This window comes from Tiliqua scincoides, chromosome 12 (assembly GCF_035046505.1).
Source record: "Tiliqua scincoides isolate rTilSci1 chromosome 12, rTilSci1.hap2, whole genome shotgun sequence".
NCBI lineage: Eukaryota > Metazoa > Chordata > Lepidosauria > Squamata > Scincidae > Tiliqua > Tiliqua scincoides.
This window is the reverse complement of record NC_089832.1, coordinates 13,021,488-13,046,942: the sequence shown is the minus strand read 5'-3', so window position 1 is coordinate 13,046,942 and position 25,455 is coordinate 13,021,488. Positions and strand designations below refer to the sequence as shown.

General features: G+C 45.6%; 1 protein-coding gene and 2 pseudogenes across 7 annotated transcripts in view; 2 read left to right on the top strand and 1 right to left on the bottom strand.

Annotated features, from left to right (window-relative positions):
- DACH2 (dachshund family transcription factor 2) overlaps positions 1–25,455 on the top strand; it is a 340,677-nt gene that overhangs the window by 295,461 nt on the left and 19,761 nt on the right. For all 7 annotated transcript variants that reach the window (XM_066639978.1, XM_066639976.1, XM_066639974.1 and 4 more), the window contains one exon: positions 24,844–24,989. In XM_066639978.1, the coding sequence (XP_066496075.1) occupies positions 24,844–24,989 (146 nt within the window). The remainder of the gene's footprint in view (positions 1–24,843; positions 24,990–25,455) is intronic.
- On the bottom strand, positions 5,433–5,555 carry LOC136663509 (5S ribosomal RNA; annotated as a pseudogene).
- On the top strand, positions 17,629–17,750 carry LOC136663307 (5S ribosomal RNA; annotated as a pseudogene).

Genomic DNA, 25,455 nt, shown 5'->3' with positions numbered 1-25,455 from the left:
TAATCATGTCCTCCCCACCCCCTCAGTTGCCTAAGTCCACCTAGGTCAATATTGCCTACATTTGACTTGCCAGGGTTTTCTGTGGGATTCTTCCCCAGCTCTACCTGGTGATGCCAGGGATTGAAACCGGGACGTCCTGTATGCAAAGCAGGTGCTGCGTCACTGAGCTACACTCCTTCCACAACTGAAAACCCTTCCTGAATTATCTTCCAGGCAAATTTATTCACTCAACTTTATTCCCTTTCGTTCTTCATCTCCAGGGAAACTCATTGCTAGCAGAAAATAATCACCACAGTCTCTCTCTCTCCCCAATCAACTTTCTTAGGTCTTCTAAATATTTCCCAGTCAAGAGGCATGTAAGTCATTCACTGTTCCGAAATCTCTCTCTCTCTCTCTCTCTCTCTCTCTCACACACACACACACACACACACACACACACACACCCCTCTGTGTAGTTTACTGTCCCTCTGTGTTCATTTGGAACACAAAAAGAGTCTGTTACGCTCTCCTGCTACCCTAATGCATTCGTATTTATCTCCAAGTCAAATATTTGGACAGCAGTAACAGGGCAGTCTCATGCATGTTTACACAGAGTTGTCCCACTCTATGCAATGGGACTGACTGTTGGATACCTGCCATGTAGGATTACACCCTAACTTAGACTTTTCAGAGACTGCTTACTACTGCTGTGAGAAAAAGCTCTTTCCTGGGCTTCTCCCTTCATGAGAGAGAGAGAGAGAGAGAGAGAGAGAGAGAGAGATCTTCATGCATAGCTAACAGATAAATTACAGCACCCCTTTTAAGGCTGGGCTTTTAATTTACTGTTTCCTTTCATCTACTGCAATGATTGGTGTTTTTCTTTTCTTTTGAGCTTCTTATAGTTTGTACTGGTCGTTAACGTTTCCGTAAAATTAAGTTTGAAAGGTGCTTTTTTTTTTTAAAATGTTTGGATAGACCGCAGCACACATTTGGCTCTTAAACACCAACCTCCTTAACTTGGTACTGACGCCGAACCCTCGCAGCTATTTGAAGCAGTTCACTGCCTGGTTTAATAGTGCCGCCAAGGGCAATGATCACATTACCGGCTCTTATATTTTGGGTAGGTGGGTGTTACTTCAGCAATAAAGGCATATTTCTTAAACCATGTGCAGAAGAGCTTCAGGGTAGCAGCATGTGTCTGCTCGCACCATGCACAAGAATTTATTGTAGCGGGAGACACTAAACCTTCCATGCTCCTGGCCTCATTTGTGTCTCGTAGTCAGAAAGCTTGTCCTCCAAGTGTTTCCCCCCAAGGTTAGTTAGTTTAATGTGAATTATTTAGCCTGCATGAAATCCTGAGTAAATACCTTATCACAGGCTAGGAAGCAACTTGGGGGAGGGCTGCGTAACCCTTAATCCATTCCCACCTCGGGCTCAAAATTGCCCTTCCCAAGTTGAGGGTCCAATCCTATCCAACTATCCAGCAGCAATGCAACTGTTCCCATGGGGCACGCACTGTTATCCTGTGATTTGGGCGCCATCACAGTGGCCTCCTCAAGATAAGGGAATATTTATTCCTTTACGGCTGCATTGGCACTGGAAAGTTGGATCGGGTTGGCCCCTCAGTTTGGATCCTGAATTAGTAGCTGAAACTGCTAGACCTTTTAGACCTACACTGAAAGCCCAGTTCTATTCAGGACCTGCGCCAGCAGCACGCAAGCTCTACTGGCACATGTCGTTACGAAAGCACTTTAGTTGCCTGCATAGCGAGGCCCTCCTGACCAGGTAACTTGGACACAGAGGCAGGAGGAGTAAGGCAGAGAGGGGGTTAAATAGGGCAGGGGAGGGCAGAACAGAATGGGGTGGGTAGGTCAGTCCCAGGAGGCAATGGGATTGGTGGCACCAGTGCCGTATCCAAACTTCCTTCCACCTGTACAGATTAACACAGGCATGCACCAGCAATATTTGGTGGGCCGATGTGAGATACAGGAAGCTGGACTAGATGGGCCTATGGCCTGATCCAGTGGGGCTGTTCTTATGTTCTTATGTTAATATCGCTGGCGCAGGTCTGAGTTGACGGTTGCAGCTGCTGCTGGAACTTACCCAGGGGAAAGGGAACAAATGTCCTCTTACCCCAAGGGGACCTCCAGCAGTGAAAAATCCCCTGCAGGATGCAGTGCAGACCACACTGGCGCTGTCAGTTTGCACCATGGGAATTTAGTTAGGATTGGGCTGTGAAATTCTTTGGAGAAAGCCAACATTCTTTTTTTTTTCCAGGGAATGGAACGGGGTATTATAAATTTGTGGTTCCCTTGATGTGTAAACGTGTTCCACTATTATCTCAGCTCACAGGGTTTGCAACTCACGAACCCCCACATGGGGAAAAGAAAGCTTGCAAAACTTCTTTGACCAGAGATAACGTGACCGTGACACCGTGAGAACGATCACGGACCATGAGCTGTATGGGCTGAGCAGAAGGCAACTGTCTGTTTAGCCTCTTTTCATTTCCCAAATTCTGCTACTGTTTTTGACGTCTAATTTTAGAGTGTGACTTCTACAGTTTTGAGTTGGGCTTTAAATTTTTCCCCTGTATTCGCTTGTGATTTATATTTTTACTTTTCTACGTATGACTCTTTGCAATCTGACGCATACGTACGTCGGGTAAATCCTACTGAATTCAGTGGGACTTACTTTTGTGTAAACACGCCTAGGATTGCGCCATTTGAGTATCTGTTTGGTAGCAAAGCCTCAAAAAAACGATAATAACTGATGATGCTGCTGCATTATAATGACCTATAATGTATCCAACACGCAAGGCGTTTGTCACAAGAAACAAAACTGAAAAAGCTTGCGTTGGTGTCAGATAGTTATGCTTTAGGGAGAATTAAAAAATAAATAAACCTCTCCGGATGAAGCAGATATCATCAGTTCTAGCCCGTGAGGACAGTTCCAAAGGACGTTATTTGGACAGGCCAGTGTTGTTCCTTTGGTTTGAAAAGGAATGAATGGATGAATGAACTAACGAACCCTGACAATGGTTGCAGCATCAATTTGTGCAAAGCAAAATGTTTCATTAGAGCAGCGCAAACAAGCCCTGATGGCCAGTTATGAAAAAAGGGTGCAATTTTGAGGGGGAGGGGAGGGTGCAATTTTGAGTAAAGGAGCTGAGGGGGGGGAGAGTGCTTAACCATTTCCCCACCCTTTTTTTTCCTCCCCAAGTCTCCCCTTGTCCTTTTTCTGCGATAGGGGTTCAGAATCACTTACTCCTGTGAACTCAGCTTGAATCCCATACAAAGGGGCTGTATAATTTAGGCCAGTGATTCCCAAACCTTTTTTTGCACCAGAACCCACTTTTTAAAATGACATTTTATCAGGACCCACCTAGGTTTATGAGACTTTAAAAAAGGAGATCTAGGAGGAAAGAATTATTTATTTATAATAACCAGAAAGAAAGAGGCTCAAATATGTATCTCCCGACATTTACATGTGCTTGCAAACTGAAGGAGCTGAGCTCTTTGCAGGGCAATTAGCAGCAATCTGATTTTTGAATTGCCTCACAGCCTGAGATAATTAGTTACCTGATCTTACCATCACCCACATTTTCTTTGGCTACATCTGGGATACTTTTCTAGGCACTGTACTTTTAAGGAGAACGTAGATGGACTGGAACAGAGTGAGAGGGGGCAGGAAAAATGGACAGGGGTATAGGATGAGATCTAATAAGCTAACATCAGAGGAGGGGAGATTCTGGTTGAACATTAGGAGAAACTTATTAATGGCATGAGCAGTATGATATTGGAACCAATTACTTGGGAATGGGTGGGTTTTCCCTCACTAGAGGTCTTCAAGCAGAGCTGGAGAGCCCGATTCCCTGCATTGAGTAAAGGACTGGACTTAGTGGCCTACAAGACCAACTCGGTGATTCAGTGGAAATGCATAAGAGAAAGGAAAGCCCTATAACTAGTGTTGTTTGTTGCTGGTGAGTAAGTTAGGTTTACAGCCTTACTGAACACAATGGGACTTCCTTCTGAGTAAGGTAAATAACGGTTTTCAAACATCTCTACTTAACCAAGATGGGGAGCCAATAAGTAGCCTAACTGAAGCCTCCTTCTCTTATCCATGCCTTCCTGCTACTGATTATGGGGTCACTTGATGTGGCGCTACCCGCTATCAATAGAGGCAGCATGGCTGTGTCCATGCTGGCTCAACATTCAGATGTGCCATGCTTAGCTGCCAGGCGACCCTGGACTTGGTGCAGAACCTGGCATGATCTTGATTTTGTTGGTTTTTTAGACTCCCAAACCCAGTTGCCTGGGGGGAACGACACGACACATGATGACACACACTCTCACATAACACCAGAACCAGGGGACATCCACTAAAATTGAGTGTTGGGAGAGTTAGAACAGACAAAAGAAAATATTTCTTTACTCAGCGTGTGGTTGGTCTGTGGAACTCTTTGCCACCGGATGTGGTGATGGCGTCTGGCCTTTAAAAGGGGATTGGACAAGTTTCTGGAGGCAAAATCCATTACGGGGTACAAGCCATGATGTGTATGCGCAACCTCCTGATTTTAGAAATGGGTTATGTCAGAAGGCCAGATGCAAGGGAGGGCACCAGGATGAGGTGTCTTGTTATCTGGTGTGCTCCTTGGGGCATTTGGTGGGCCGCTGTGAGATCCAGGAAGCTGGACTAGATGGGCCTATGGCCTGATCCAGTGGGGCTGTTCTTATGTTCTTAACTACAATTCCCAGGAAGCCTTGCAGGTCTCTTGTTATCTGGTGTGCTCCCTGGGGCATTTGGTGGGCCGCTGTGAGATACAGCAGGAAGCTGGACTAGATGGGCCTATGGCCTGATCCGGTGGGGCTGTTCTTATGTTCTTATGACACCATTTACTGATTAGAAAATTAGCAAACTACCTGGAACCCCCCCCCCCCAGCCATTGTACTTTTTATGATGAAGTGCCATCAACTATCAATAAGATTGATCTGAAATCCTCCTCCCTCCCCCCCACACCAATTCTCACCTCATATCTGTGCCTTTGAAAACTCTCCGTCGATATCTCAACTACTTCCTCTGTCTTCAAAAAGGGGGTTGGTTTTTGCTGGCATTTTCTCGGAGGTAGTGGGAACACTTTCCTGGGGGAGGGGGGAATCATAGCTACAAACCTGCTGAAGACCTGTCACAGTAGTGTAGATTGGGAATGGGTCCCTGGGGCCAGGTGATACAATGACACTCTCTATGCCTGCACACGCACTCCCTCGTCTGCGCATGAGGTGCCCCGGCCCTAGAAATAGCTCCATTTGGAGCCATTCAGTATCCAGGGCAGGTGGGAGAGTTTTGTGGTTCTTCTCCACACTGTAGGTAGGAACACACCCACTTGGAGTTGGCAGAAACCGCCACTCCGCTGCCTGATTGGTTGGCAACCTTCAGTCTCGAAAGACTATGGTATAAGCCTACAGCACCCGGTATTCCCAGGTGGTCTCCCATCCAAGTACTAACCAGGCCTGACCCTGCTTAGCTTCCGAGATCAGACAAGATCAGGAGATAGTGTTCAGTATAGGGAGATGGTTGGCAACCTTCAGTCTCGAAAGAATATGGTATAAGCCTGCAGCACCCGGTATTCCCAGGCGGTCTCCCATCTAAGTACTAACCAGGCCTGACCCTGCTTAGCTTCCAAGATCAGACAAGATCAGAGAGGGCAATTGAATCCCCAAGCCCCTGCTTAGGTATGCCAGTGCTCTATCATGGTGGCATTTCAGTTTTCCCAAGATGCCTTATTCCAAGGTGGAATTTAGGGGGGGAAAAAAAAGACTTCCTCGACTCAAATGGCAGAATCCACCAGAAGTCACCATTAATGGGGGAAAAAAGATATGAATATGGACATTGTGTAGATAACAAATTGTTCTGTTCTTTTTGTGTATGTGTGAGTGTCTTCTCCTTGTTCCCTTGATGGGCGCACAAAGGAAAGATATTTCAGATCAGAACAAGCTTACACTAGAACTGCCAGTACGTACTCTTACCCTCTGTTAACAATCAGAACATTTTCTTTGGGTAGTTTAAGGTTTTATATAGTTCATTACTTGATTTTTATTTCCTTTCTCAGCTCACTGTCCAATTTCCATGGTCTTAGAACACTCTTTTTTAAAATTTCCTTTTTTTTTTCTCTTTGGGAGCAGAACAAGTCACTTTTTCAGTCAAAACCTATTACTGAAGGATATAAATCCAAACAGATTGGCCATAAAAGTAGGAACATGTTTTATTGTTTGAGAACAATTGAACTACAGAGGTTATACACTAGTTCATTAATCTGCAAGACTGAATGGCCCTATTTTTCTGCAGTCTTCACCAGAAATGGTCAGAGGAAGAAAAGGGGGAGTGGGGACTAAAAGAAACAGGGTCCTGGTGATGATCGGGACTGATAAACTTACAGGTTCATTACGGGTGGGTTGCTGTCTGCATGTGATCTAGTTTCAGTCTTCATGTGTAGCGTTAGATCTGCTAACGCTGCCGAACAGAGTTCACCCAGCTGGTAGGTTGTGACTCAGAAGTGGAGGCATGGCCCGATCTCAAGTGGGTCACAGTACAGCTGTCCCCGCCCAGCAGTGTGGGGAATCAAAGGCCAGCATCCAGCCAATCAGACAAACCTCCAGGCCTGTAGTAGCCCTCACCGCCTTGCTCAATGTGTAGAAGACCAAGGCCCCAGAGCAGTGGTCTTCAACCTTTTTCATGCCACCACAGAAAGAAAGAAAGAATGGGGACCCACTGTTGATTCCCAGGGAGGCAAGTAGGTGGACAAAGGGAGGAGCTCCCCCCCCCCAAGCTGCTACCTGAGGGACTCTCTTCAGTTGGTCCAGGCCTGGCTGGGTTAGTTGGTTTTTGGACTTCATAGACTCATTTTTGGTCATACATAGACTCATTTAGCATCCCTCAACTTCATCTCTGAATAAAACCAGGATGGTGTAGTGGTTTGGGAATTAGACCTGGAAGAGCCAAGCTCAAATCCCTGCTCTGCCGTGAAGCTTCCTGAGTGACTTTGGGCCAGTCATTGTCTCTCTGCCTATCCAACTTCACAGGATTGTGCTGAGGACAAAAGGAAGAAAAGAACTATGTACATCACCCTGAGCTCCTTAGAGGAAGAGTGGTATAAAAATGTGGTAGAGAGAAAGAAAGAGAGAGAGAGGAACTGTGAACTGAGCTCTTTATAGGGAGGGTAAGATGGATGGATGGATGGATGGATGGATGGATGGATGGATGGATGGATGGATGGATGGAATTGTGGGTTATGGCAATCCTCCTCATGTCTTCTCTGTTGGACCTTGGAAAAGAACCTGTGACATATGGTCTCCATACTCTTCCTACTGAACAATTTGGGGAAGTCTTTGGTTCTTGAAAGGCTTCCCACCCGGGGTCAACTGCCCTTTCATTTCTGTGTATAATCATGACTTCTTATTGCGACTGTCCTCTCGTGATGGGACCGGGGAATTGCTAGGGAATATTTCCGACAGTGATTGAGAGACGAGGCTAGGGGAAAGCAACCCGATTTTGCCTCTTAAAATTATTTAAACAGGTACTGCGGAAAAGCTATTGCTTTTATACGACTCTTCAAATGTTTACAGCAAAACATTTTTTTGCCCGTGATTGAATTTTTCACAGTGCTAAAATACTGCTGAGAAATATGTTTCCCATCAGCTTTATCGCTCCCTGGGCGCTTCCTCGACAAACCTTGTATCTGCTCAGACACAAACTCTCTATTGCAAAAAGATATCTTGCTTTTTTTAACAAGCCGTGTTGCTCCTGACGGATACGCTCCCGGAGGCACTAGGGGGAGCGTCACTACCTTAAGAGTAATACGGCTTTAAGGGTACTATTTTATTAAAGCAGACATGAGTAATTCACTCCTGACTGTTATACACCCTGAGTTTATTAAGAGTATTTTACCTCTGTGGAGGAGATTACTACCTCGCTTATTTTCTCCACTGCTTGGCTTTAATGGATGGCGCAAGATATAATATTTATTAAGTCTAAGCAGGGAAGGGTATAATAGTGGAATTGTCCTTTATAACCTGTTTAATACAGCTGTAAAATAAAAGCTTAATAAAACAGGAAGTGGGAGACACCATTTCCTATCCACTTCAAGTTTTTGGAGGGTGCTTTGAGTTTTGTTTGGGGGTTGTTTTTTTTCTTGCAGGGTTTAAAGGATTTAAGCTGCACCCATATATTGCTATTATGTTAACAACTGCTTAATGATCGCCTGAAAGGTGATGAGATTGTTGGACATCTCTGAAGTTGACCTTTTGCTATAGCAGCAGTGACCAAACCGCAGCCCATATCCTGAAAATACGGTCAAGATTTCCATATTTCCCTCTGCCATTTGCAGCTACTGTGTTCCTAAGTGAGAAGACAGTGTTTATTTATGGGCATAACATGCTTGATGCCATCACTTCCTGCTTAATGGCAACACTTCCAGCCCTCAACAGGCATCTTGAATACTAACTTTGGCCCTCTGTATGAAACGAGTTTGACCCTCCGGGCTAGAAAGATAGGAGAGTGCAGTATGGAACGGAAGGCTTTTTCCTTCCACCGAATCCGGCCCATGGGCCATGGTTTGGAGGCTACCACTCTATAAACATTCCAGGGTGGTTTCAATTATTTCAGTGCTGGGAAGCCTTTCTTATGAGGAAAGGCTACAACATTTGGAGCTCTTCATTCTAGAAAGACAGTGCCTGAGGGGAGACATGATTGAGATGTATAAAATTACGCATGGGATGAGTAAAGTGGATAGAAGTTCTTTTCTCTCACACACAACACCAGACCCAGTAGGAGAATCAGAGCAGACAGAAGGAAAAATATTTCTTTATCTAGCACATATTTAATCTGTGGAACTCCCTGCCACAGGTCACTATGATGGCAGCTTGCTTTTGAAAGGGAGAGGGCAGATTGATGGAGGACAAGTCCATTAAAGGTCACAAGTCAGGATGCAGCCTCCAGATTTTAGAGATAGCCTGTATTTGGGACAGGCTCTAGTGTTGTCAGGTGCAAAGGAGTGGCAACAGGATACAGTATCGGTGCCTTGTGATCTTGTGTGCTCCCAGAGACTTCTGGTGGGCTACTGTAAAGGAAGCTAGACTAGATGGTCCCTTGGCCTGATCCAGCAGGGCTCTTCTTATGTTCTTATGAAGGGGGGGGCGTAATGTTCTCAGCTGATGTCCTTACAGTGTGTGAGAGGGACCGGGTAGTTTTTAAAAAGATGCATTAAAACCACCTACAGCGTGACAACAAGTAGCGGGATAATTGCTGAAAATGAAGTCTTTTCTGCCATGCAATTCCTTGAACATCTGTTGTTCCATATGGAGTCATAAATATTTGCAACAAAATAGTTGGAAAAAAAAATCTCGACATTAATATGGAAAGGATAGATCTGCCAAGGAAACTCAAGATTCTTTAGAATTTTTTTTTCCCCTTGGCAAGTTTTGCCTACCCATCTGAGGTCCTGATTTTTTTTTTTTAAATAACATTTCAGTGGGAAACAACAAACCCCCCCCAAAACCCCCCCCCCAAATGCTACTTTACACTGAAATCAAAATTTGACTTGCTGGGAAGTTTGTGTATCAGAAAGGAACATTGTTGTACAACTGGTTTCACAAGCCTTCTTTAGAGGAGAGTGAAGATTAAGCATATCAATTGATTGCCATTAAGGGATATTGATCGTTTTAACCCACCCTCTGTTGGGGTTGATACTAATTTTTTCACTCTTGTATAACGCTCCCTCTTTCCTCTCCAGAAAAAAAAACAACACCACCTGATTTCACACATATCACGTGTGACAAATAGGTCAGTTTCTACATCAAAGAAAAAACTGACCCAAACTTGACATTGGAAAGACTTGGGGGAACATTTCAGTCTCCCTGATCATTCTGCTGTATAACTTAGGCTGCAGTCCTGTGTGCACTTTCCTGGGTGTAAGCCCCGTTGAACCCAGTGGGACTTACTTCTGAGTAGATCTGCCTAGGATTGGGCTGTTGGAGGGACAGTTCTTCAGCGGAAAAGTATCACGGGGACAGTAGGCCGAGAAACAGCAGAATCAGAATTTAAGGTAATAAGGTAATATTAAAGATAATTTAAATGTCGGAATTTATGGTGAGATTCAACAGTGGTTCAAGAGGAGGTCTTAATCAAGGCAGAGTTGTTTGTTTGCTTGTTTTTTTAATCATAAAGCTAGTTAATTATCTTGTCATTGCTAAGAGGTTGTGATCACCCTTTGTGGTTTGTCGCCTTGATGAACTCATATACTTTTCAGCTTGTTGTAACACCAATGATGTTGGTTTTTTGTCTTCCAATTTACTCTGTGTATTGTGTGTGTGTGTGTGGTGAGTCCTTAAGGTGGTGCGAGACTCCCTGTTGTTTTTGCGGCTACCGACAAATACTGCTAGCCTTCTGGAAATATCATGACAGTCCCTGCATTCATTTTTAATAGGACTGTCACCGGATTAAAGACATCTTAGCTGACTAATCTTAATTGATTAACAGCTGCATAGATTTGCATATGACTTGAAGGGAAAAGACACACTTCCTCGCTTTGTAGATGGCGCCTGCTTCGGTTGCCGCATCCGAAAAGAGGTGTTCTCTCCGGTGGGAGAGTGAACGGGACGTGCCACTTTTGAGAGGCTGCTCGCAATCTATGTGGAAAATCATTCACATCTTTGAAATGTATTGCCTGATTGACCGGAGGGGGGGGGCCTCTTTGATTGATTGACCTCACCAATTAATTACTTGACCACCGCAGCCCTCATTTCTCACGGCATCCCTTCCTTCAGTGAAAGTCGAGTAAGAGATCAAGTGGCCAGAAGGGCAGTCAAGAGGCAGCGGAGTCATTGGCACTGACCAGTGGTGACCACCTGGCATGCTGTAGGTTACATCTGCCCACCCACTCTGTTCGGTATCAGAGGACTTGCTCTGTGTCCCTCCCCCCACCCACCACTTCCTGAAGGCTGTTTAAGGGGAAACACATGACATGACAGGGTCTTTTCAGTCACAGCCCCCCAGGTTATGGAACTCTTTCCCCATTGAGGTCTGCTTGGCCCCATCTACAGTTTTTCACCTTCTGGTTAAAATCTTTTTGTCCAGGCTGGTACTGTATTTCAGTTAAATTGGTACCCCCCCCATATTGATTTCTTTGTTTATTGTTCAGCATAAATAAACAACAAACAACCTAGACCTGCCTGCCCCCACACGCAGGCTGCTACCTACCCTACCCAGCCATTCCCCATCTTCATACGCACTCTCTGAGATTGCAAGGAAAAGCTGGGACGGCTTATTTCCTTGTCCAGCATTGCCACTGCAGTGCCGCGATCCTTTCCCCGAGTGCTCAGGACAAGGCCATTGCTTTTCCTCTCTCTCATCTCTTGTAAAGTGTGTAAAGGGTTGGGCTCACGTGCTGGTGAGGAAGAGCAGAACTGAGGGCAGGTCAGCCACTATTTTGGACGGTGAAGCCACTTGGGTTGCCCATCCACAGCTAATGATCCAACCGTCCTACTCTTTTCTCCGTGAACACACACACACACCAAAACTGATACTACCCAACCAAAAGTAAAAGCCTCATGCACACATGCGTAGGAGAAGAAAAGAGCATGAGCAAGCCTGTCTGGTAGCGGCGCTGTAAAACTAGCTGTAAACGAGAGAGAGAGAGAGAGAGAGGAATACGTTCTGTTTTCCTCTCTTAGAACTCCAAATTGAATGAGTGGTCCAAAAAAGAGGACATCAGAGCTCAAAAAAGACTAGGAGGACAAATACATACCGTATTTTTCGCTCCATAAGACGCACTTTTTCTCCCCCCAAAAAGTGGGGGAAAATGTGTGTGCGTCTTATGGAGCGAATACTGGGGGCAAGGTCTGCGCCGGGGGCAAGGTCCTCATTTGCACAGGTGCCACAGGGGGTGGGCAGGCAGAGAACAAAGGGCAGGGTCTGCACCGGGGGGCAAGGTCCTCATTTGCGCAGGCGCCACAGGGGGAGGGCAGGCTTACTTTAAAAGTAAGTTTTCCTCCTCTAAAAACTAGGTGTGTCTTATGGTCAGGTGCGTCTTATGGAGCGAAAAATACGGTATTTTACAGAGCTGGAATCAGTGTTGTGAGGATGCTGGTTCTAACAGGAAGTCATTCCATACACTTTCCCCAGGCCACTGGTGCCCTCGAGCCAAAAAGTTTGGCCCAATCCTGGCATTGAGAGCTTCTGTGTGCCTTGAGCTCATAAGATTTAAGCCTTCCCTGGTGTGCATCTCAAGTCTCCTTTGAGACCATGCCTCTTATTTTGAGCTAGATTGGGATTGATGGAGATGGTCTTATTGTTCTTTTAAAAGTGTGGGATGGGGGAAGAGGATCCAGGTTTAGGGTTAGCAAGAAGCAAAAGTGAAACTTTGGCGAAGGCGGACAGAGTGTTTGATGATGTTTGTCATAAAAAAAAAAAAGTCATCGCGTCGGAATTTTCTCCCACTCAGAAGTTTCATGACGTGGCTGTTTGTAGCTTTGTCTGTTTTTTGGCGTTCTGGTTGCTGGAGGTGTGGGTGTATGAACAGGGGGCTACAGCCCCATCTTTGAGCCCCAGTCATATTAGGAATGCTGTGCTCAGTGGGCTCACACTGGAGAAGCGCCCAATAGAAATGCAGCCTTAACCCTTTCCAGCTCTGTAGTTGTGTGGATTCTGTGTTCACTTGTAAGCATCACAACAGGTAACGCAACAGAAGTGTAGTACTTTGCCACACTTAAGCTGCAATCCTATCTACACTTATCTGAGAGCAAGTCCTATTTACTGTAAAGCACAGGAATAGGCATGCACAGGATCGGCCCTTAGGCACAGCGTCGCGTCTCAAGTCAAGTTCCAAGTTTATTTATTTATTGGATTTGTATTCCGCCTTTCTCCCCGAAGGGCACCCAAGGCGGCGAACAATCAGGTTAAAATACAAGGCAACAGATAAACATTAAAAATACAAAACACTTAAAAACAGTTAAAACCAGATAACATGCATAGCAGCAGATTGAAAGCACGCGGTAAAAGACATAATTTATAAATTAATAAAAACAGCCCTTATAGTGCCTCGAAGGCTTTCCTGAATAAAAAAGTCTTCAGGCCCCGCCGGAACGTTAATAATGAGGAAGCTGCTCTCAGTTCAAAGGGGAGGGAATTCCATAGTGCAGGGGCCACCACCGAAAAGGCCCTGTTTCTGGCCGCCATTCCCTTCACCACTCTCAATGACGGCACAACCAACAGGGCCCCTTCAGATGACCTTAGGGAACGGACCGGATTATACGGAAGAAGGCGGTCTCTCAAATACGCTGGTCCCAAGCCGTTTAGGCCGTCCCAATTTCCGCCCCCTTGACTCAAGACACCCACAAGTCATAATGGGTGGTCGTCACAGCTCTTTTCTTTTTTTAGGGTAAAACCCCCAAGTCCTGGGCCATTGCCCAAATTTTTGACACGCGTGACTCGAGTCTGTACGAGTGTGAAAAACGTGTTTTCACAAGTCTAAATCATCTGAGTCATGGCCCATCAGTTACCTCCCTGTGAACTTCATGATGACTGCATAAACTTTCAGTGCACATGCACTACTAGAATAAACACACACACACACACAGAGAGAGAGAGAGAGAGAGAGAGAGAGAGAGTTTTAGTCCCGAAACATTAAGATTTTGTTGTCACCTGTTTTGATGACTTTGCTTCTCTGGCCCATAAAAACTCCATCCCTCTCTCATTTCTTACCCAACAATCGTCTTACCAGACAATTTTTACTCTTAAGGGGCATCTTTGTGTTTTCCTCCCTTGAGAAGGTTTAAATCAAAACTATACATACAGTTGTTTTTTCTTTTTAAACTATTTCTCCTGACAGTCACTTACAGCATCAAAGCATATTGTAAATACGTACCTGTTATAAATAGGTATAATTTTCAGTGTTATTAACGAGAGCGGCGTTGAGGTAAATGTCACGACTGTATAAATTATGAAGGCATCGTTGTTAAGAAGTGCGTGGACCGCACAGCCCGGGTGAATTGTCATGTCATGTTCTTCCCGTCTAATTCTCCATGCAGGGATCAGCTTTATCAAATTGTCCTAAGCGTCTTTTATTTATTTAAAATGAAATGTGGTTGACACATTCTGTAGAATGGAAGATCCGTGCGTGTGGATCCCCACTGATTTCGATGGATTATCAGAAAGGATTTGCTATGTCTGCCTAGTTCAGTTCCCCCAGCATTAAATTCTTACAGCCACCACTCCTTATGGACAAGCATTCCCCCCCTCCATCCCTAAAGGAAGACGTGGACACAGGGTTAACTGAGGTTTTTTAAATACAAATCTGATCTGCATGAAACTTATAACATTAAACTTGACCCTAATAATAATAATAATAATAATAATAACAATAATAACAATAATAATAATAATAATAATACATGTATTTATATACCGCTTTTCTTGGTCGTCAGATTTCTCCTCAGACTTTATTCAAGGCGGTTTACAAAGGCAGTCTTTTCTAAATCCTCGTAGGGATTTTTACAGTCGAAGAACGGTTCTATCTTTCAAGAACCACAACATTTCAGATGGATCTTTTATGGTCTGTCATCACTTTCTGGCCTCCAGATTCCTCCCACACAAGCTGACAAGCAGCTCCTTCATCTCTCACATGGAGGGCAGCCAAGACGCTTCTTCGCTCACACCCAAGAGCAGGTGGAATAACTCGGTTCGGCTTGTCAGCTGCTTCCAGGTCTCACCATTCACGGTGCCGGTGGCCTTGAAGTGGCGACATGTGGATGTTATCGTCAGGCAAACGGAGGCTCTACCCTCTAGACCAGACCTCCTGCCCTACCTGGATTCATGGTCAGCCCCAAGACCTCCTGTTGCCTGCAATGTCATGCGAAATGCTGCCCCCTTTACCCAGTGATGTGCCAGCCTCTGCTACTCCTACTCTCCAGCTTGGCACTCTTCTTGTCCCTCTACATTTCCTCTTCCTCTCTGTCCCCTCTTCTTTTTTCAATTCAGGGAGTGGGAGGAGATAGAGCGGCAATAGGTGGACAGGGGCACTTCCACCAAACTGCTTCCTGAGGCAACAGCTTCAGTTGTCCTCATGGATGTACCGGCTTGGCCTGGTGGCCCTAAGGATTCAATCAGAGACCAGGCATAGCAAGTGCACCTTCAATACCTGAGCCCGTCATCCTTTGCACTGACCTTCAGGCATAATGAGAACCAGGGCATACCCCTTCTTGCCCTCTCTTGTCCAGGCTTATATACTTTTCTTTAGTTGGCAATTTAGAACCATTTTCCTGCCCCCAAAGGGACCTTCAAGATTATTATTGTAAAAAATACAGTAACGAAATCCTATATATAAGCCACTGTTATCAAATCATTTATCGATTTTTTTTTTTTTACTATATAGGCTGCTTTGTGAACTATTCTTGTCGAAAAGCGGTATATAAATATTCATGATCATATCAATCAACCGTCAATCAACAAAAAACCATACAACAATCCAACACAATTATCCCCAAACTGATAACAATGGTAAGCTGAAGGAAAAACTGAAAATAAAGGCAATCGCATATGGGAGCAGGGATATTGATTTTTCACATTTTAAAAATACCACCCTTTCTCTAAGGAGCTCAGGGTGGTGTACATAGTTCCTCCCCTTCTTTTGTTCTTACAACAACCCTGTGAGGTAGGTGGGGCCGAGAGATCAAGACGGACTGAGTGCCACCCAGGAAACTTCAACAGAGAATGCCTGGCTAAACAACAGCAAACAGGCAGAAATATTTCCCGAAACAAAGTGATCAGCTCATCCTAAGAACATAAGAACAGCCCCACTGGATCAGGCCATAGGCCCATCTAGTCCAGCTTCCTGTATCTCACAGCGGCCCACCAAATGCCCCAGGGAGCACACCAGATAACAAGAGACCTCATCCTGGTGCCCTCCCTTGCATCTGGCATTCTGACATAACCCATTTCTAAATTCAGGAGGTTGCGCATACACATCATGGCTTGTACCCCGTAATGGGTTTTTCCTCCAGAAACGTGTCCAATCCTCTTTTAAAGGCGTCCAGGCTAGACGCCATCACCACATCCTGTGGCAAGGAGTTCCACAGACCAACCACACGCTGAGTAAAGAAATATTTTCTTTTGTCTGTTCTAACTCTCCCAACACTCAATTTCAGTGGATGTCCCCTGGTTCTGGTGTTATGTGAGAGTGTAAAGAGCATCTCCCTATCCACTCTGTCCATCCCCTGCATAATTTTGTATGTCTCAATCATGTCCCCCCTCAGGCGTCTCTTTTCTAGGCTGAAGAGGCCCAAACACCATCCTTTCTCAGCCTGAAGTTCACTAGGCCACTCTCTCTCTGCCTCAGTCTTCCTCATCTGCAATATGGGGATAATACTATTTCTCTTTCAAGGCCGTTGTAAGGATTCACATCAAAATAATACTCGTGGAGTGCTTTGCACATGAATCTGACATCATTAATTTGCAGGGTTGGCTGCTTTTCTAGGGTTATATTAGTTTGCAGTGCTTTAGGGAGCTCTGGAATCTCATCCATAATGGGTGAGCACGTGGTTCCGGATCACGCCCAAGGAGGAGAAAAAGGAAAGGCACCGTGACATCCGGCAACATAAATCACCGTGCAAAAAAACGGTTCCAAAGTTTGATTTAAAAGTCCGCAAGCGGCTTAATCAGCTACTCCTGGCCCTTTTGCATTTGGAGGTTGTAATTAAGACTTCACATTAGGTGCCTGAGCTCCAAGGTGAAAGCAGTAAATCGGAGGCCGCCTGACACCTGCCAGGTGAGAAGGAGGCTTTCCTCTTCTCCATTGATGAAAAGATCAGTGCACCCCTTGGCAAAGATGCAAAGAGAGAGGAGGCGGTGAGCGAGGAAGGCGGGTGCAGCATTAATAAGTTGTTGAAGAGGGACGGACCTGTCCTTGGACACTTGAAAAAATATGGAAAAGTTTCATGGAATCATGACTGGGGGGGGCAGATATATTCAAAGGACTTTTCTTGGAGGAAAATCTCTGGGTAGGAGGATCTGGTGGCTGTAGTAAGAAAAAGGAGCACCAGAACGTCCATGTTTTAATGAAAACCCATGCATGTATAAGTTGGGCATCCCTTATCCGAAGTGCTTGGGACCAGAAGTGTTTTGGATTTTGGAATTTCCCATATTTTGGATTCTTGCATATACCTAATGAGAGATCTTGGGGATGGGGCCCAAATCTAAACACAAAATTCATTTATGTTTCATATGCCCCTTATACACAGAGCCTGGAGGTAATTTTATACAATAATTTTGTGCATAAAACAAGGTCTGTGCATGAAACACAGTTTGTGATTTTATTGCTTTTTGGCAAAAGGAAGTTTTTGAAAAATCATGTCGGTGCTCAAAATATTTCCGTATTTCAAAGTGTTCCATATTTTGGAATTCCAGATAAGGGATATCATTTGATATTGGCATTGATACTGGCCACGGAAGCTTAAGCAACAAAAAATTGATGAGTCTTTAAGATGCCACAAGACCCTGACTCTCATCCATCCAGAGTCAACCTCATGGTGTAAAACAGCAAAGGGTCTTGTGGCAGCTCTAAGACCCATGAATTGATTGTCATTTAAGCTACCATGGACCAGAGTCTGCATCCTCAGTTCTATGGAACGCATGCCTGATCTCATCTGATCTCGGAAGCTAAGCAGGGTCAGGCCTGGTTAGTACTTGGATGGGAGACCGCCTGGGAATACCGGGTGCTGTAGGCTTATACCGTAGTCTTTCGAGACTGAAGGTTGCCAACCATCTCCCTATACTGAACACTCATCAGTATCAGATGGGAGACCGCCTGGGAATACCGGCTTATACCATAGTCTTTCGAGGCTGAAGGTTGCCAACCAGATGACTGCTTGCAAACTCCCCTAAGGTAGCCCCCTCTTCCAACCAGAAGCTCATGAACATGTTCATGCTTGTGCCACAGGATTTACCAAGAGGATTTTTTTTTTTTAAAGAGGGCATTTGAAGGAAGAGAGGTTATAGTACCTTTTCATAGATGATCTGGGTGGGAGTTCCAGGTGTAATGTGAACAAGTGGGGATGTTTTCGCACATCAACAGAGTTGGGTCTCCTGCGCATACCCCTGTAGATACATAGTATCTGCACCACAGGGAGTCCCCCCCCCTTACTCAGGCAGAAGGGCCGCTCCATGCATGCATTAGAGATCACTTTATCTGTGGACACAAAGGGGGCAGGGACACTAATGTATGCACTGGTGAGTGGCCTGAAGATCACAGCAGATTAAAACTCCAGAAACCTTTCAACAGCCTTCACGTGGCATCTCTGCATATTCCATTCGTTCCGTGCACGTGGCTTCCTTCCGATTCCTTTCCTCGGTAAACGTGGTCTATGTTTTGATTTCTTTAATTTGCCCAGATGCCTCTTCATCTGGGTTCGCGACAAGGCATTAAAGAACATCCTTCGAACAGATTCAAGGATGTTATTACAGGAGGTGGCAGATTTAACAAACCAGCTCTGCAAAACAGTCTTTTTGCTTTGCTCAATAAATGGAAAATTGTGGCGCATGGCCTTGGTTAGGTAATCGTTGTTCTGGATCTATTTCTCAAATCTCCTATTGCACTCTACATGTGCAGATAGGAATAAAGCTTGTTTTTTGTTTTATTTTTAAAATCAGTAGCTGTTAAAATCCAAACACATAAGAACATAAGAACAGCCCCACTGGATCAGGCCATAGGCCCATCTAGTCCAGCTTCCTGTATCTCACAGCGGCCCACCAAATGCCCCAGGGAGCACACCAGATAACAAGAGACCTCATCCTGGTGCCCTCCCTTGCATCTGGCATTCTGACATAGCCCTTTTCTAAAATCAGGAGGTTGCACATGCACATCATGGCTTGTAACTCGTAATGGATTTTTCCTCCAGAAACTTGTCCAATCCCCTTTTAAAGGAATCCAAGCCAGATGCCATCACCGCATCCTGTGGCAAGGAGTTCCACAGACTCCCAACCCATGTTACAATGTGAAGAAACACATTCTTCAAAACATCTTTTTCCAAACACGTAGAGGCACATGTAATCTCTACACCAGTGGTTCTCACACTTTCAGCACCGAGACCCACTTTTTTGAATGAGAATCTGTCGGGACCCACCGTTAGTGATGTCATGACCAGAAGTGCCAACATCAAGCAGGGAAATTTTTAACAATCCTAGGCTGTAATCCTACCCACACTCACCCAGGAGTAAGTCCCATTGACTATCGTTGTTAAAAGCATATACATAGTAGCCTGTTCAAAATACAGATCTATAACATTTTCCCAAATGCAGTCAAATACAACAGCAGCATCAAGTCTAATCTATTAAAAATAAAATATTGAAATGAATGGGGACCCACCTGAAATTGGCTCGCGACCCACCTAGTGGGTCCCGACCCACAGTTTGAGAAAAAAATGCTCTACACTTTTTTTTTTACCAGCTTATAATGTACAGTAATTTTTATTTTTATTTTTCCAGCCTTGCTTTGTCAATTAAGTGACACTTTTTTTAAAAAAAATAGATTTAGTTAGCAAATGCATGTCTGCCTCCCCGTCCGTTTCGACGGAAGGTGGCCCCCAACGCTGGCTACCGTTCAGATGTGAAGACCCTATTACAAGATTAAAATAGATTTCTAATGCTTATATCATTCATCTTCTCAGTGTGTGATTTCAATCAGGGGGAAAAAATGATGAATTGTTTGACAGTCTTTTTTTTTTTTTTTTTCTTCTCCTCCTTCCCCCTTCCCACCCATAAACGCTAAAGTGTATTACGCTCCCGCTAGTCTTTCCCCGGCCATTATGAACTTTAACATGCAATGTGACCTTGGTCTGCAAGGCATGTTTGGTTAGCACAAAAACTTAATCATAAGAAGTCGTAAGTAGAATCCTTCTTTTTTACTGCCCTTTTTTCGGGGACATGGGAATTTATGGCTTGTGGGACAGGTAGGAGATGAACAATGGGCCAAATGAAGTGCTGGGCTATCTCATCTGTGTGAAAACGGCCGCTGGAAATCGATGTGACCTCTACTAGGCTGTCATCCCAGTCCCCACCCTCCACCTCCTATTTGTCTTTCGGTGGGAGCTGAGTTCTGGAGCCTGTCTCCCCGTGTCTCTCTTGGGCCAGATTATCAAAATGAATCATTGCCTGCATAGCTCTTTTATTTCTATTTATTTTTCTGCTGTTGACTCGCTCAGGTGAAATATGATTTCTCTTTGCATTTGATCCTCACTGCAGCCAGCCGCACCTAATTTCATCGTGTCTCTCTCTCTTTAAAGAAGTCTAATAGCATTTTGAAACTTCAATCTACTCCGTGGCACCATTGCAAAGCCATCGACGGCCTGCCCTGCCTCTCCATAGTCAATATGGATTTTCCTGGCGGCCTTTTTAATAGCACGGCTTCCCACCCAGCCACCGTGTTTCTCAAACAGTCGAGGTTCTTAGGTTGTTTTAAGCAGCAAGGACAGTCTTGTGGCACCTAAGAAGACCAACACATTTATTTCTGGTTTTTAATTGCCTGCAATCAAGACTTAACACCATCACAGGAGGTGGTCTTAATCAAGACAGGGTGTTTTTTTTTGTTTTGTTTTTTAAATTATGTCACAGAGTTAGAGTCAATATCTGGACACATTATGCAAAATGAGTGGTGATGATGATGATGATGATTAAGTAGTTGTACTAGTAGTACTCTCCTTCATGGTCAGCAGGCCAGTTTTCTCCCAGATTTGACACTGTGTTAAGGAGTGCCATATATGCATTCCTGGAACATACCAAGATCCAGGTCTTCAGAGCTTGCGTCCTGAGTACACTTCTGTACTGCAGTGAGTCGTGGACTCTCTGCTCACAACAGGAGAGGAAACTGAACGCTTTCCACATGCGCTGCCTCCGACGCATCCTCGGCATCACCTGGCAGGACAAAGTTCCAAACAACACAGTCCTGGAACGTGCTGGAATCCCTAGCATGTATGCACTGCTGAAACAGAGACGCCTGCGTTGGCTCGGTCATGTTGTGAGAATGGATGATGGCCGGATCCCAAAGGATCTCCTCTATGGAGAACTCGTGCAGGGAAAGCGCCCTACAGGTAGACCACAGCTGCGATACAAGGGCATCTGCAAGAGGGATCTGAAGGCCTTAGGAGTGGACCTCAACAGGTGGGAAACCCTGGCCTCTGAGTGGCCCGCTTGGAGGCAGGCTGTGCAGCATGGCCTTTCCCAGTTTGAAGAGACACTTGGCCAACAGTGTGAGGCTAAGAGGCAAAGAAGGAAGGCCTGTAGCCAGGGAGACAGACCAGGGACAGACTGCACTTGCTCCCAGTGTGGAAGGGATTGTCACTCCCAAATCGGCCTTTCCAGCCACACTAGACACTGTTCCAGAACCACCATTCAGAGCGCGATACCAGAGTCTTTCGAGACTGAAGGTTGCCAATACCCATATGCATTCCTTCACCCAGCACATACAGCTTGCAGCTGCAGAGTTTTGGGGCCTGTGGAGGCCAATGGAGTGTGTTGCAGGCCCGGTGCGACCTGGACGCGGCCTCCAGTTACTCCCAGTAATGCTTTGTGGCATTGCACATTTGGGAAAACACTGAGCTAGGTCTTTAAGTAAAACAACCTCTAAAGCTGGAGTAAGTCGCAGAAGGAGGAAGCACTCTAAAGAAGAAATCCAAAGCTGATTATTTGTTGTGCAATCTTTTGGGGCCGTGGCTCCAGGGAAGGTATCGTGGCAAGCTTCCACACTTTGGAATGAACCCCTACTCTACAGGCCTGAAGTAGAACACAAATTCTACCACTTCACACTAAGAATAATTAATTTAGCAGAGTATAAGATGTATTCTCACAGACTTGTTTTGTATACAGGTGGTGTTCTAGCCCATTAGGCTACAGAAGTGGCATTGCCAGGGGGGTACGGGCCACCTCGGGTGACATGCATGGGGGGGGTGACACCACTACTAGCCAAAGTTTTTGAAATCTTGATATTTTCAAATCATACCATCATGTTATATATCATTCGATATGTAATTTTATGAGGGGTGCAATGAAACAAACCAGGTTGGAATATCTCTATTCTATCAAAAGTTACAGCCAAAAAAACCAGTGGGGCAGGGCAATGGTGCATCACCATGCCCACTGTGTGCCCACTGCATGGGAGGAGGTCCAGGGTGGTGGTGATGCGCTGGCCTCCTGCAAACCCTAAGAACATAAGAACAGCCCCACTGGATCAGGCCATAGGCCCATCTAGTCCAGCTTCCTGTATCTCACAGCGGCCCACCAAATGCCCCAGGGAGCACACCAGATAACAAGAGTCCTCATCCTGGTGCCCTCCCTTGCATCTGGCATTCTGACATAGCCCATTTCTAAAATCAGGAGGTTGCACATGCACATCATGGCTTGTACCCCGTAATGGATTTTTCCTCCAGAAACTTGTCCAATCCCCTTTTAAAGGCATCTAGGCTAGACGCCAGCACCACATCCTGTGGCAAGAAGTTCCACAGACCGACCTAGTGGGCTACGGCCTCTCCTTTGGCTGTTGCTGAACTAAATTTGTTAGTCTTTAGATGCCACAAGAGTCTGTTACATCAGAGTCACATGGCTACCTTTCAGGATGTAGTTTTTAGCAGTTTACGTTATCATTCATTCATGGCTTTGCCTCTTCCCCATCAGCTCCCAAGGTCTCTTGCGTTTGCCTTGCTTCATTGGGGGATGATTTTGATTCCAAGTTCTCATGGCAAGCAATTAATTTTGAGAACTTGACCCTCAATATAAAATATTTTAACAGGGGAAACTGTATCTAGTCTTTGACGCAGAGAGAACCTATTGTTATAAGGGTGTAACCAGAGAGGTTGTTGGCAGTGGTGTGGAGGTTGGTTGTGCCATCTTCTGAAAGATTAACCTGCCAGCAACTGTTACCCTGCACATGGCTGATCTTGTCTGATCTTGGAAGCTAAGCAAGGTCAGGCCTGGTTAGTACTTGGATGGGAGACCGCCTGGGAATACCGGGTGCTGTAGGCTTATACCATAGTCTTTTGAGACTGAAGGTTGCTAACCAACCAACTGAACTGCGGTGAAGTGAAAGAGTCCTATTACTGACTCTAAGTAATCATTTGCACTTAATGCACTCAACAGGAATACAAAACACTCCCTAAGCAGAGATGTTGGTATTGTGGAACTACAACTGATAATTCAGATCAGAGCTGGTCCATCCATGAGGCCAGCTGAAGCTGTTGCCTCAGGCCCCAGACTGGTGGTGGAGGGTTGTCTCTGTCCGCAGACTTGCCCTGATTGCTCCTCCTTCTCCTTCCTCTCCACATATTGGAAGAGGAAGAGAGGGCAAAGAAACGTGGTAGGGAGTGCTAAGCTAGAACATTGGAGAGAGAAAGGAGAGGGGACTGGTGCATCACTGGGCAAGAGGGGCGGGCATTTGGCATGCCACCTTGGGCATTAGGAGGTCATGGGCTAGTCAGGTAATCAGTTCAGAGGCCAACCAGATGCTGTCAGTGAGCCATCTTGAGGAGTTCCCCTCTGAATATGCAACATGTACTGAACTTTCATACCTCTGCGCTGCATCACCCATCTCCAGGAAGTCAGCAGATTCACTCACATTTGTGTTGCCTTGGCTATGGAAGAGTTGCTCTTGCAGGTGGAAGGTGAAAAAGGCACCTCCATGCACACTGGCAGGATTGCCACCTGTCCTATATTTGATACCCACCCTTGGTTTTTCAGGTACAAGCATCTCATTACCCAGGGCTCTGTAAGAACATAAGAACATAAGAATAGCCCCACTGGATCAGGCCATAGGCCTATCTAGTCCAGCTTCCTGTATCTCACAGCGGCCCACCAAATGCCCCAGGGAGCACACCAGATAACAAGAGACCTGCAAGGCTTCCTGGGAATTGTAGTTAAGAATATAAGAACAGCCCCACTGGATCAGGCCACAGGCCCATCTAGTGCAGCTTCCTGGATCTCACAGCGGCCCACCAAATGCCCCAGGGAGCACACCAGGTAACAAGAGACCTGCAAGGCTTCCTGGGAATTGTAGTTAAGAACATAAGAACAGCCCCACTGGATCAGGCCATAGGCCCATCTAGTCCAGCTTCCTGTATCTCACAGCGACCCACCAAATGCCCCAGGGAGCACACCAGATAACAAGAGACCTCAACCTGGTGCCCTCCCTTGCATCTGGCATAACCCATTTGTAAAATCAGGAGGTTGTGATTCTTGCCTCTCACAACACAGGGACAGGCTGCATCCAAATGGGATGAAAATCATGGAGAGAAGTTGGCTGAACTCCATCTAATATGTTCTTTTGTCAGCTCACAAATGCCCTCCACAGAGTGGGTTTTTCACACGCAGACAGACAGACAGACAGACAGACACACACACACACACATATATGCATAGAGGGGGAAATTTACCAGGTGGCAAATTCTCTGATGGTGCATTAGGTGCTACCATTGCCATCAGTAATAGGGGGTCATGGTTGGTCCAGCCAAGTCTGACTTTTGATGGGCACGCGCCATTAGACAGTGTGTCACCTGGCTGATCGCTGGCAACTGAGCTGTGAATCAGAACTTCCCAGGTTGGAATCTCACCTCTGCCATGAGCTCACTGACGGGCTTTAGACTAGCCACTGTCTCTCAGCCTCAGTCTTCCCCATCTGCAATATGGGGATAATAATACTTACAGAGTTATTTGTAAGGGCACCGTCAAGAACATACGCATTAAGTGCTTTGCATGCTTGGAAAACACTGTACAGATTCTCAGATATGAAAATGCAGGTTGCAGTATATTCTCATGTTCCTTCCTGTCTTGTCTTCACAGAGGAGGTCCAGATTGCCATCCCAATCATGAAACCAACCCTCGAAAAAGTCCAACTGGCTGGACAGGCTTTGCCACCGGGCTTCCCTGCACCTTTTCTCTTTGCTGATGGGTTGTCATCAGTAGAAACTCTATTAACCAATATACAGGTAAACGACCTCTGTTTGGGGGGTTGGGCAGTGATGTAGTGGTACATTTCAAAGCACAGGAGCGCATTATGAGACCCCCTTCTTTACCCATGCCCTGCTAAGACCGTGTGACCAAAGAACCTACATTTCTTTTTCTTTTTTTAATGTTTTCTTCTCCTTATTTTGAAATTAAACTTTGAAGATGCAGCTAATTTCATCCCACACTCTTGGAGTGGGTTACGATAGAGGCAAACAAATTGCCCCCAGCCTCCCTGAACCCATGGGAGAGGGCAGTTTGCAACCAGAATAAGTGAAAAAAACAAGCTTCTAATGACATGATCACCAGGCAATGCGAACCATTGCCGGGGAAGGAGAGGCATTTATTGCCTTTCCTACATGGAAGAGGACCCCCTGCCACCTGTTTCCCCTTCACCAAAGACTTTGTCACTTAGGGATCACATGAGGAAGAGGATGGCAGGGCAAGGCG